The sequence below is a fragment of the Panonychus citri genome, unplaced genomic scaffold (genome assembly GCF_014898815.1).
Source record: "Panonychus citri isolate SS breed McGregor unplaced genomic scaffold, ASM1489881v1 Contig00097, whole genome shotgun sequence".
Taxonomy (NCBI): domain Eukaryota; kingdom Metazoa; phylum Arthropoda; class Arachnida; order Trombidiformes; family Tetranychidae; genus Panonychus; species Panonychus citri.
In genome coordinates this window covers 112,716-125,306 of record NW_026515502.1, presented here as the reverse complement: position 1 = coordinate 125,306, position 12,591 = coordinate 112,716, and the positions used below count along the sequence as shown (strand labels likewise).

General features: G+C 29.4%; 1 protein-coding gene and 1 non-coding gene across 2 annotated transcripts; both read left to right on the top strand.

Annotated features, from left to right (window-relative positions):
- The first annotated feature begins 769 nt into the window (after window positions 1-769).
- LOC128388336 (relaxin receptor 2-like) lies at window positions 770-9,187 on the top strand. Its single transcript, XM_053347720.1, has 13 exons — window positions 770-1,023; window positions 1,102-1,221; window positions 2,758-2,950; window positions 3,257-3,328; window positions 3,401-3,544; window positions 3,613-3,684; window positions 3,762-3,905; window positions 3,983-4,054; window positions 4,142-4,213; window positions 5,130-5,201; window positions 5,599-5,670; window positions 5,772-6,610; window positions 8,526-9,187. The coding sequence occupies exons 1-13, from the start codon at window positions 963-965 to the stop codon at window positions 8,879-8,881; spliced, it is 2,289 nt and encodes a 762-aa protein (XP_053203695.1). The 5' UTR covers window positions 770-962; the 3' UTR covers window positions 8,882-9,187.
- Trnal-aag (transfer RNA leucine (anticodon AAG)) lies at window positions 7,690-7,771 on the top strand. Its single transcript has one exon. It is a non-coding gene; the product is annotated as a tRNA-Leu (tRNA).
- Window positions 9,188-12,591: the final 3,404 nt, after the last annotated feature.

Genomic DNA, 12,591 nt, shown 5'->3' with positions numbered 1-12,591 from the left:
ACCTTTGGAGAAGAAAAAAAAATAACAGAATAAGAAAGAGAAAAAAATTCTCTTACCTAATCAGCTGACGAACAAAATGTGTCGCCATCTATGAGATAGAAATTAAACTAAAGAGTTTCGATCAATTTTTTTTCAATTGTGGCGAAGAAAATTAATTTTAACAATTAACTTTTACTCTGCTTATTTTCTTTTATTTAATGAGGAGAATTAATTGATTATCATTGATTGTTGGAACTTTGGAATATGTTTACAGTTGTTGATGGAAAATAGAATTTGAATGAAAAGAATTTTGTTTTTTTTTCTTTTTCTGGTTCATCATGTTGATCGTAAAGTTAATCTTTCATTGGATTTTATTGTCATTCCAATTGATTTAAATGAGATTCAAGTTAAATATATTTTTTTCATATAATTCTAATCATGGTGGATCATGTTGTTTCTAACATTTAAATGTTAATGACGTTTTCTTTTCTCTCTCTCAGTCTCTCTCTCTCTCTCTCTCTCTCTGTTCATTTGAATTCTGGTTACCATGGTTACTATTCAGCATCCTAACTGATCATCCGCATCTTTTATCATGCTCACTCTCTATCTTTATCATCTTGATCATCATCATGTTCATCTTTTGATTCATCTTCATGCTGAGTTTCCTGTTCCCTCTCATTTTGATTCTCATATTACAACAGTTATCATTGTAACAATTAAGCTAATTGTTTCAACTAACAAAAACAATTATAAAATATAACTAATTTATTCAAATTATCACTTATTAATTAGTTAATTATCATCCTTATACACATATTATATGTATGATGATCAAATGTGAACATAATTTCAAATTATTCATCATCAACATTTTAAATTGTTACCAATCAACTTTATCCAATTGTTAATTGTTACTCTATTACATATACTTTGTATTAATTGTTAATTGTGATTTGTTTACAATCAATGTATTTAAATGAAAAATGTATCTACAGTTGAACAATTCAATGTTAATTTGTCTAATCATATTTGGATTTGTCCATGGTAATTATTATTAATTTAATATCGGATTAATTATCAAACCCATTTAACTAATTGTTTACTGTTTAAACTTAATTTTAGTTAATCAATCTTGTGATCCAGGATTTTTCCCATGTAATGATTCAGATATTTGCATTGAACAACGATTAAATTGTAACAATGAGCCTGATTGTCCTGATGGATCAGATGAAGAGCATTGTGGTGAGTTTAATTAATCACAATTAAGAAAAAAAATTTCTTCAATTGGTCAAGCAAATTGTCCAAAGTACATGTATAACTTTCCAACCGCTAATCACTTTATTTTGATTGCTAAATCAATAAGTTAATTGTGACAGATTAATGTTTTAAATGCTGATCACAATCACAAAAAAAAGATAATCACAATTAAATGAGTTGTTGTCAGTTTTTTTTATCTTATATATTGACCAATGGTCATTGAATAGATTGATTTTTTTACCTTAATTGTTGTTGGTAAAAAACGTAAGTGATTAAACAATTAATAATTGTTCAACTGTATCAATCTGTATTAATTTGTATCAGCTAATTGATTGTGGCAACAAGTTTAACATTTGATTGCGTGATTGTCATCTGATGATCACAATTAACTTTAATTAGGGTGGACAATTTAACGATTAATATACTTAAGAATAGTTTCCTATCAGGAAAAAGTTTTTCGAATTGCATTTTTTTTTCTTTGTCTTTGCTTTCATCGAACATGATAAATTGTAAGTTCTAAGTGTTCTAACATTTGTCGTTGCTACAAATTCGTGATCACAATATCATAATCATGTCGTCGATTGTGATTAGATATTAATCAAGTTTGATAAAGTTTCCTTTTCTACTCATAATAATAATCTACAAGTAAAAATAGTTATCCGATTGATTATTTTATCGATAAATTAATTTCTATGGTTAATATTTTCTTAATCGATAGAATCAATTTTAAGGGTTAACACTTAACTGTTTCCTTTTTCCGGTTGATAGGGAAAAGAATCTGAATTTGTATCAAAACTGAAATTAGATCAGTTTTTATTAGGATGATAACAGTTCTGATTGGTCAGTGATGGTCAAACATGATAAAACTGATGAAACATAAAAATTATTTATTACCAAACTTTTACTTCCAGAATCTAAATTGTTCAGTAGGTCAAGTGAACTTTATCCTTTTTTTTATATATATCAGATTCTGAATCAGTTACATGAATCATAAGATAATTAATCATCATCACCCTGATCATTATTATTATATTTTTTCATCATCAGCTGATAATCATTTTCATCAGCTAATTGTTTACTATCATGACGATGATCAAAAAGTTCAGCAGCTTATTCAGCCATTCAATTATCATGGAAACCTATCAATCAACATTGTTTTTTTTATCTCAAGTAACATATTATCATGAAGGCTTCAAGTTATTCAGAAGATGATGACTGAACATCATGAAAATGCTTAAGAGAGAGAGAGAGAGTTGTTTTTAGTTTCGAAAATGATCATTTTTACATTTAAAGAAAAAAAATATTCGAATAACAATTCAGAACTTTTATCTTATTCTGATTGAACAATAAGATGGACACACCAAATTTCAATAATAATTCAGTTTCGGTTGAATCAGTTGAATGAAATTATGTTGATAAAAGTTTGGAAACAAATGTAACAATCAAATGGATCATTTCTTTTTCAATTGTTGACCATTAATCATGTCTGACCTTTGGAAATTTCCTCTCACTTTCTTCCAGAGGATAATCATAAGCGTGAATATTGGGATAAACTGTTTCGAAAGCGACCTGATGAAGATCGTGAGAAAAAAAATTCGACCAAATGTTCAATGAGAAATATTCCCGATGAATGTTCGTGTTCAATGTACAACGTTTTCTGTGAACAGCAAAATCTTGACAAAATTCCTAGAATTCCAAGCGAAGCCAGGATATTGTAAGTATTTATCTATTCGAACCCTCAAATCGAGCAAACAAACAATTAGACCAAAAATAGAACTTTTCGAAAATTCCTTTTTCTCAACAAATAAACAACAACACATAAAAGAACAAAGAAAAAAAAGTTCTAATAACATTTGCATAGACAGAACGGAGAGAAAACACAAAATCGACATATTAAATTCCCATAGAAAATAATAGCAAATCCTTTTACCCAATTTCCATTCATTTAAAGTTAACCAATTTATCAAACAATTAAAGAGAAACTATTAATCAAGACTTAATTGTTTACTCATTTTCTCAGAGATTTATCTGGAAATCGTATTGAAAGATTGAGGAAAAACAGTTTTCCCAATTTGCCTCGACTGAAAACACTGTAAGTAATTAAATATTGATTGTTAATCAGAGACAAATTTTAATTTCTATCCATCTAAATTGTCACAATTAGTATATTAACCTCAACAGAGATACAAGTAATTGAGAAAGATGCCTTTGCCAATTTGCCAAATTTATCATCTCTTTTCATGTCCGGTAATCAATTGTGGACAATTAATAATAAAATTTTTTCAAACAATTCAAATCTAATCTTACTGTGAGTATATGAAGCAATTAATTAACAGTTAATCAACGACAATTAATCAATTTGTTTCGTTTAAAAAGTTTCTTGTCACATAATCCGATACATTTACTAAAAAACCAATCATTTACTGGATTAACTTCATTGGAGGAGCTGTAAGACTTTTTTTTCATTTAATTTCCAATTAATCATCTTAATTGTTGCAAGTTAATTGTCTCCTTTTTATATTTAGTGATTTACGTAATTGTCGATTGTCCAAATTTCCGAAACGTGTTTTCGATCCGTTGTTAAAGTTACAAACTTTACTTCTCGATGGTAATCAAATAACTAATTTACCGAGTAAATTGTTTAAATCACTCAACAATCTCCAAGTACTGTAAGTGGACAAACAATTAGCTAATTGTTAGAGATTAACTCACTTCACTCATTAATGATGATTATATATTAATTTAGATCATTGACCAAAAATCGTATAAATGTAATTCAAGATTCTAATTTTATTGGTTTAATATCATTACGATCATTGTAAGTAAAGACAATTAAGCTTCTAATGATGAAATAATTAACTGGTTTACTGATTAACTTTAATTTTGTTTGATTAATTGTTTGAAGATCACTATCAATCAATAACATGGAAGAGCTCAAGGATAATTCATTTGGTAATTTAACAACTTTACTTAAATTGTGAGTAATTGTAGATAACAATTTACTTTCTGTTTCTCTATTACCATCAAATCCATATGATGTTTAAAGACAATTAACTAATTGTTAAGTGGAGAAAATTTTTAGGTCAAGAAATTGACTTCCGGTTGATTGGAATTTAATTCCTTTCGATATCAAAGTTGATTAAATTGATGAAAGCTTTTGACATGATAAACTAGAATATTATTCAACAATCAGTAAATTGATTAACAATTCAATTCAATGGTCATCATGGATTCAAGGTATTCTGGTCATTCCCAGTCTCTAACATTCAGAATAAAATAATTTCAATATCAATGAAATATAATAAGAAAATAATTCCAATGATAATATTATCATTGGAATTGATTTACGTTGATTGTTGATTATCAACAAAGGACACAACAATCAATCCATACAAATGATTTCCTTTCAATTCAGCTGTGTGTACAGAACTGATCACCATGAAATTGAATTATATTAAACTGTCAAACATTTACTCTCATGGTAATAGGAACATGATAAACTTGAATAAACTTGAGATTAGTTTTGATAACTGAATCAAAATAATTCAAATTGTTTGACAAGAGCAAAGAAAAGTATTACATGAGTTACATTTTTTACCGATAAAAACTAATCAATTTCACAACAGTTACTTAATTAATTGTTAGCTTGATTATCAGAGACAGATAATTGACTATTAATCGTCTAATCAAACCGATTGACATTAAAAGAAATCAAATATCAAATGATTAAACCAATTGAACTGAGTAAATTAGACACAGTCAATTTAACTTGTTGTCAACACATTAATCACAATCATAACTTTTAAAGCGATAACAACAATAATATTGATAATTTATCCAATGTTTTCATTTGACTAATCATCATGATGACCATTATGATGACCAATGGACAGAGATCTAAGGAAAAATAAGCTTAAACTATTGGAAGCCAATGTTTTCACCAATCTAAGTGACCTAGAATCATTGTAAGTATTATCATCTTATTGCTATTACAAAGTCGATGATTAAGTTGATTATCAGTTAATCATTGAGACGAGTTAAAATTTATCTCGTATCATTAATGAAAATAAATCATCAATTGACCGGATTTCAAGTGAACGACAACAAGTTGTTGTTGTTGGTCAACTGAATTTGTACCAATAGAATAGTAAGAAGAAAAAATTATGAACCATGATAATAATCATCAAGAACTTTTATCATGAAAACAAGGATAAGTAATCGATCAGAGAGATAAAATATCTCAGAACTTTCTTGATGAATCAGATCATTTTTGATTCTCTCTTTCAAGCTCACAATTAACTCTAATTCAATTATAAGTTCATTTTCCTGATAATCATCTCTCAACTTTATTCCAATACTCAGAGATCTTCGGAAAAATGTGATCAAAAAATTACCTGCAAATATATTTGAAAATCTTCAATCGTTAACTCACATGTAAGAAATTTTGTTCAACAACTTTTTTTATAAATCGAAAATTTTTGTTCTAATTTTGAAGGAAAAATTCTCTTCTCTGATTTTCTTTTATATTATGAAAGTTATTTTGACGAATTTCGTTTATGTTCATATGCTCTTCATGTTCGAGTTTGTGAACCTCGAGGTGATGGAATAAGTAGCTTTCAGCATCTATTGGATAACATTGTCCTTCGATTTAGCGTTTGGGTTGTCGCTTTTATCGCCTGTGTGGGTAACGTTTTCGTATTAATTGGACGAATGCTAATGCACGAACCCAATCAGGTTCACTCGTTTTTCATCAAAAATTTAGCCTTTGCCGATCTTCTAATGGGCATTTACTTATTTATAATCGCTTATTATGACGCTTCCTTTCGTGGTCAATATATTAAACACGAAGACGCTTGGAGACATTCATGGCAATGTAACTTGTCCGGTTTTCTGTCCACTTTATCCTCCGAATCCTCTGTTTTCATACTGACAGTTATAACGGTTGATCGATATGCTTCCGTTATCTATCCCTTAAGTCAAAAAAGGCGGACTAAAAGTTTCGCAATCGGCTGTATGATCATCATTTGGTTAGGCGCTGTTATTTTAGCTCTACTTCCTCTATTGACTGATGACCTTTTCGGCGATGAATTTTATGGTAACAATGGTGTTTGTCTTGCCCTCCAAATTCATGATCCATTCAGTAAAGCTTGGGAATATTCAACCTTCCTCTTCTGTGGCCTCAATTCGGGTGCATTTATTTACATCACTTACGCTTATATCAATATGAGCTTGACCATTGCATCTTCACGTCTTGGACTACGAACAACTCAACAGCAACAAGATCGATGTATAACTAAACGATTTGGTTTTATTGTTGCAACTGATTGTCTCTGCTGGTTACCAATTGTGATCATCAAAATACTTGCCCTTGCAGGTAAGTAAACAACTGACCATTAGTGGGGAAAAAATATCTCTATCTTTTTGTCCACTCTCTTTGTGTTTCAATGGTTCAACTCAGAGATAGAAATAGACTGGATCATGTTATTAGTTTTTTCTTATTTAAGATCATTATTCATTAGGAAATCCAGTGAATTGAAATCTTTCCCTTTCCTCATTAGTGATCATCTTGGGTCATCTCATTGATCAATTTGATGGTCAACTTTATCAGCACAGTTTTCGCATCTTCAAGTTAATAATTGCTTAATAAGCATAAAATGATAAGATAGTTCAAGAAAACTTGACTTTCCAAACCAGAATTCATAGAGTTCGTGTAAACAAATTGAAAACTAAAAATACTGAATCATACTGATCATGAAATAATAGATTGTTGAATAGGAAGCGATAAAGAGAGAGGAAATCTTATCCTTTTGCTAATTTATCTTGTGAAAATTTTCAACTGAAACTGAACATCCAATGAATCAACATGATGAGAATGTGTAAAAAAAGTTCTGAAAGGCAATAAACAGAGTACAAAAGGAGAAAGATGTGATGATAATATCGTAAAGAAAAATTTCTCATCCAGAATTATCTCAATTTCTTGAATTAGAATTACAATGTAAGAGTCATGAAAGAAATGAGGATGGACAAAAGAGTTAATATTTCACAGAGAAATAAAAGAAAAGATATAAAAAAATGTTATCTCAGCATGATGATGATGAATAATCATTAGGTTGGTAAGGGAGTGATAATGGTAAGTCCAAACCAACGGGAATCCCAACAAAAAGATGAAGAAGATAAAAATAACATTCAAATCAATAGATGATATTAGTTGACTGGGAGGGAAATGGGTTATCCTTTTGAATGAATTGAGTTATTTCCTTCATGAGAAATGAATACTATCAACCGTTAAACTACAAACTATTTACTCAATAATCTTTGAAGGCAGAAAAAAAACAATTGTAATAGATTTTGATTCAATTGATTTCAATCAATGTCAAGTCAATAACAGTTTACTTAATGAACGGGAAATCTACAAATGTTATAATCACATTTTGTAGCCTCATAAGTTCATCGGGTAGCGTGGCCGAGCGGTCTAAGGCGCTGGTTTAAGGCACCAGTCTCTTCGGGGGCGTGGGTTCGAATCCCACCGCTGCCACCATCTTATTTTTTGTTTTCCATTTGCAAGCAGTTGAGTTACTCTTATTTTCTTGCTAATTGTTAACCTTCAACTTCTGTGTTTCTGTTTTTCTTGTCAATCTCTTTACTTTCTCCTTCTATTATGTCTGATTGATTAACGATTATGATTAAAGTAAACTTGATGAAATTGATTCAACTTTTTCTTCTTTCTTTCAATCGATACCAATGTTACTCTTTTTTTCGTTGTTTAAAATTTTCTCTGAACTTTAGAATAAGAAAAAGAAAAAAAAAGAACCTAACCTAAGCTTGTTCATTTACTACTCTCAGTTGATTAATATATATCATTCCTCCTGTTTGGATAATCCTCTTGGATTCTGAGGGAATCACTTTGAGTTAGAAATTGGAATATTTTGTAAGCTTACTAATCTTTTACTCCAAGTTGCTGAGATTGAGTTTAATTTAACTCTAATAACAATCAACCACCATCAGAGATGAACTTACACAATTAGATGTAACTATCTCCCGTGAATTTTATCTACATAAGAATTAAATTGATAAAGAATAGAAAACAATCAATTAACTGAATTAGTATTATGAGGTAAATGTGGTTAATAGATTTACACCGATTGGATTATTGATTTAATTTCTTGGGATGAATTAGATTCACAATGAAACAAAATGTTCAACGTTTTTCTTTCGATGAGAGTTGACAATTTAACTAATATTATCACATTAATTAGTTAATGATTTAATGGTTTTTCATCACAATTTAGGTGTACCGATAAATGATGATCTTTATGCTTGGGTTGCAGTTTTCCTACTTCCAGTTAATTCAGCACTTAATCCAGTTCTGTATACACTGACGACGAAACTATTTAAGCAACATTTTGCTCGGATCATTGCTTATGGACTTCAAAGGAGCAGTTCACCTGGAGGTGATAATAATTCAGGTATTCAGGAGGCTGGACATAGTAATGGGTCAACCAAAGAAGATCTCAGGTCACCATCAAAAGATTCATCGTTTTCGAATGGATTTAGTTTCCGAAAATATTGCATATCAGAACAATTGTCCATCTTTAATCGAGACAAAAGTACAGATGATGACGATGGACGAACGGACACTTTTTGACCTTTTTTTTTATTCACGAAAATGATTAATCACAATAATGACCAATGGTCAACAAAAAAAAAACGTAACAAGAGGATTTTGAATTTTCTGCCAACAAAAATCAATTTTAAAATCTAATCCATAATATTGACCATTTGATATAATTAAACTCAACAGAGGAAACAATCAGTTTAATTGTTTACTGTTTGAAAATATTTAAATCACAATTAATTATATATTTAAAACTTGTTTGCTTATTTAAATTGGTCACTCAATTTGAGTAAATGTCCAATATTATTATTATATCATATTGATATTATTTGTTAAATTGGTCATTTAATTTATTATTTTATTTCAATTAATTATTGACTGTTCAAAGTAAATAAATGATTTAATCAATTGTTGGTTAATTTTAATTTCACAAAGTTTTTGAAAGTTGATAATTGTTACCGGTAGATGGCACTTGGTGATCTGGTGATTAACTAATGATTAACAATTTAACTATTTAAGTGATCAGATTAATCTGATTGGTATTGATTATTATTATTATTATTGTTTTAATCAAGTCACGGATTTTATCAATCAACTTGATCATGATTTATTTTTAAATATCAATTGTTAATACATTGAATTGAATTGGGTTTCAGGTTAACGGCAACAATTAATTGTTTCAATAAACTGATCGGTTCAAATACTTGAAGTTGATTAAATGTTACTAATTGTTAATCAAACTGAAATGAAAACATTGATTTGATACGATTCAGTTATATGATTACCTTTTATAAGTAATCAAGGTTTTCATTAATTGTGAAACAAAATAAACAATTGAACAATTTGGCTAATCATATGAAGTTAACTGAATTTGTTTTTTGTTTAAATCATAACAATTAACAGTTGGCATGGATTTTTAAATTGAAAGAGTTAATTGTAATCAAGGGTGAGCACAATTAAGATCCAGTTACTTGTTTATTCAGATTAACTTAGTTTTCTTGGCTTTATAATTAATTAGTGTGTGAAAAGTTTCAACAATTAAATGTTGAGTTTTTTTTCCTTTCCTGAACATGATTAACAATTAAAATCTAAGATGATAAATTACTACAAAAAAAAAGTGTCTGATTTAATTATCATCAAGTTAATTGAGAAGTGAGTTGAATTATTTAAAAGTAGAGATAAAGTTTAAAGTCTTAACGATTAAGGCAAAGATACCAAATGATTAAGTAGTAAACAATTACCTTGATTGCTGACCGTTTTTTTGGCTTCTTTTTGCAATTAACCACGGCTACTGGTCTCGTATTGCAATGCAGAGGCCAGAGGTCACTTTTAGTGGCATTGAGATGCAGATATTAAGGTAAATCGGAAATGCAGAGAGAGCAAAGCAAATTCTAGGAAAAAAATTCTAACAAAAATGAAATAGTTCACAAAGAAAACGAAAAAAAGAAGGAAGCTGAAAAATCTCATAGAAAGAAGAAAAGAAAGAGAAAAAGATGAGAGTGGAGAAGGTGGAGTAATATGAGGTGGGAGAGGAAGAGAGAGAGAGAGAGAGAGAGAGAGAGAGAGAGAGAGAGAGGATATGATGATAAGAATGGCTCTTGTCTACCGGCGAGATATTCTGTATACAAGGAAACCCTTGAGTTCTTTGGGTTGATGATGAAGTTTCTCATCATCTCTTTCCCTGTGTTGTAACAACCAGAGTGAGAAATGAACAATAATGATGATGAAAAAAATGACACAAAGTTACATAGAGACGAGAGAGAGAGAGAGAGAGACCAAGTATTCAACGACAAAAAAGTAAAGGTAACAACAATATCCAGGTAAATATACACAATTAGACAGCAAAAAACATCATCAACAACAATGATAATAATAAAGGTAAGAAGAGGAAAAGTCAATGTAAAAATATATAAATGTATAAGATAATATTACCTGATGATGATAATGTATTTTTTTTTCAGCAAAACAATTGCTTTTTTTACCTGTGTAAAAATGATGAAAGAAACAATTTTTTTTTTCTTTGTCTTTCTTGTCTTTTTCATCTACTTTTTTTTTACCTTTTGTCAACTTTTACCTGTCGTTATCGTTGTCGTTGTTGTTGTTGACCAAAGCATAGTGACAATATCAGTAAGTTAATCATGATCCATATCATCCTGTTCATCATCAGCATCTTTCACACGCATTGACAATTCATCAAGTTACTCACACAATATAACATTCAGTGAGTGTGCAATCATTGTGAGGGTGAAACTTGATCAACCATTAGAAAGATGATGAAGATGAAGATAGATGATGCTCTTGCTTGAAAAAAAAGATGATGATAATTATCATGATAATGATGAATATGAAACAGGTAAGGTAATGAAAGCAAAGCTAAAAAACTTGCTCACCTTTCGTGATCTATATTTATTTTTTTCTTCATATTATTCTTGAAAGATGAAACTTGAAGATGATAAGAAAACAATTACCAAACAATTTAATCAAACATCATCATGAAATTATCATTGTTAAGAAAATACAAAAGTTTATGATAAGTTGAAGAATCGGTCAATGTACTCATACACCTTGGGTATCCTCTTGATATCCAGGTAAATATCCAGGTAAGTATATCAATTTGAATACAATATTAACCTAAACTTTTGTTTTGTTTTGTTTTGTTTTTTTTTGTTTTCAACAATCGATTCCAATCAAACCACCCACAAGACTGTGTTTGTTTATTTGTTGATTATTGATAGGATGATGATGGTTCATGGTTATTATCATGATTATTTTGAGTGATTAGGTTATTACTCATTGAACGAGTTTTAATATAAATGAAAAACAATCATCATCAACCTAATATAATACAATATAAATAATATATCCAATGGTTAACAATAATATCGATCCGATGAAAGTTTTTAATATGATTGGTTTGGTAAAAAGAGAAAAACAAAAAAAAAGTTCGAAGTGAGCAACCTCTTCCACCCACTCTTACACTCTCTCTCATTCTCTCTCTCTCTCTCTCACTTTCACTCTCACTCTTTACCTGAGTGTGTAACTGTAACTGGGAGGGGAAATATTGTCATAACTTCATGATGAGAATATTTTTTTTCTTCATCTTCCTTTGACTTGCGCTCCTCTTGTATTATCATTATCATCCAACAAAAAGAAAAGAAAGACAAAAGAAAGAGATGATAAGTGGGAGAGATGATAGGAGAGAGATTAAGATGATAATGAGGAAGATGTAAAGAAGAAAAAAAAAGTTCTAATAGTTGCATTTCCTGTCCCAGAACACTCATTGTTTTGTCTATGTTAAATCAACATCGACAATCAACTAATCATGATCCTTTTTTTGTATCATCACTACTAATAAACTAACGGTTTTTATGTTTCCTTTTTACTGTTTAACTCAATTGCCAACTTTTCACACAATTTGTTAATCATCACCATTTGATTGCAATTAACTGACAAACTTTATCATTATGGATCGAGTTGATTTCCCTTTGAAAAATTGGTAAGTTTTGATTGACTCAAAATTTGACTTTCTCGTTTAAATTGTTGTGATTTATCAATTAAACTATTTATTTTAACCATTAAGAGTGATTGACTTTAATTGTTGCCTTAGTTTGGGTGATAAATGTTGTTTAATTGATATTTTCAATATTGTTTTACTCTTTATTTGATTATTGATTCACTTTTGATTAGTATTTTAACTCATTAACCAATCAATAATCAAATTAATGCTTTTATTTCATGAT

Excerpts from the sequence above, each read along its gene's own strand:
- LOC128388336 (XM_053347720.1), top strand. The coding sequence starts at position 963 with ATGTATCTACAGTTGAACAATTCAATGTTAATTTGTCTAATCATATTT. Across the intron at positions 3,545-3,612 it reads AATTCAAATCTAATCTTACT|TTTCTTGTCACATAATCCGA; the intron begins GTGAGTATATGA and ends TCGTTTAAAAAG. Across the intron at positions 4,214-5,129 it reads TTAACAACTTTACTTAAATT|AGATCTAAGGAAAAATAAGC; the intron begins GTGAGTAATTGT and ends ACCAATGGACAG.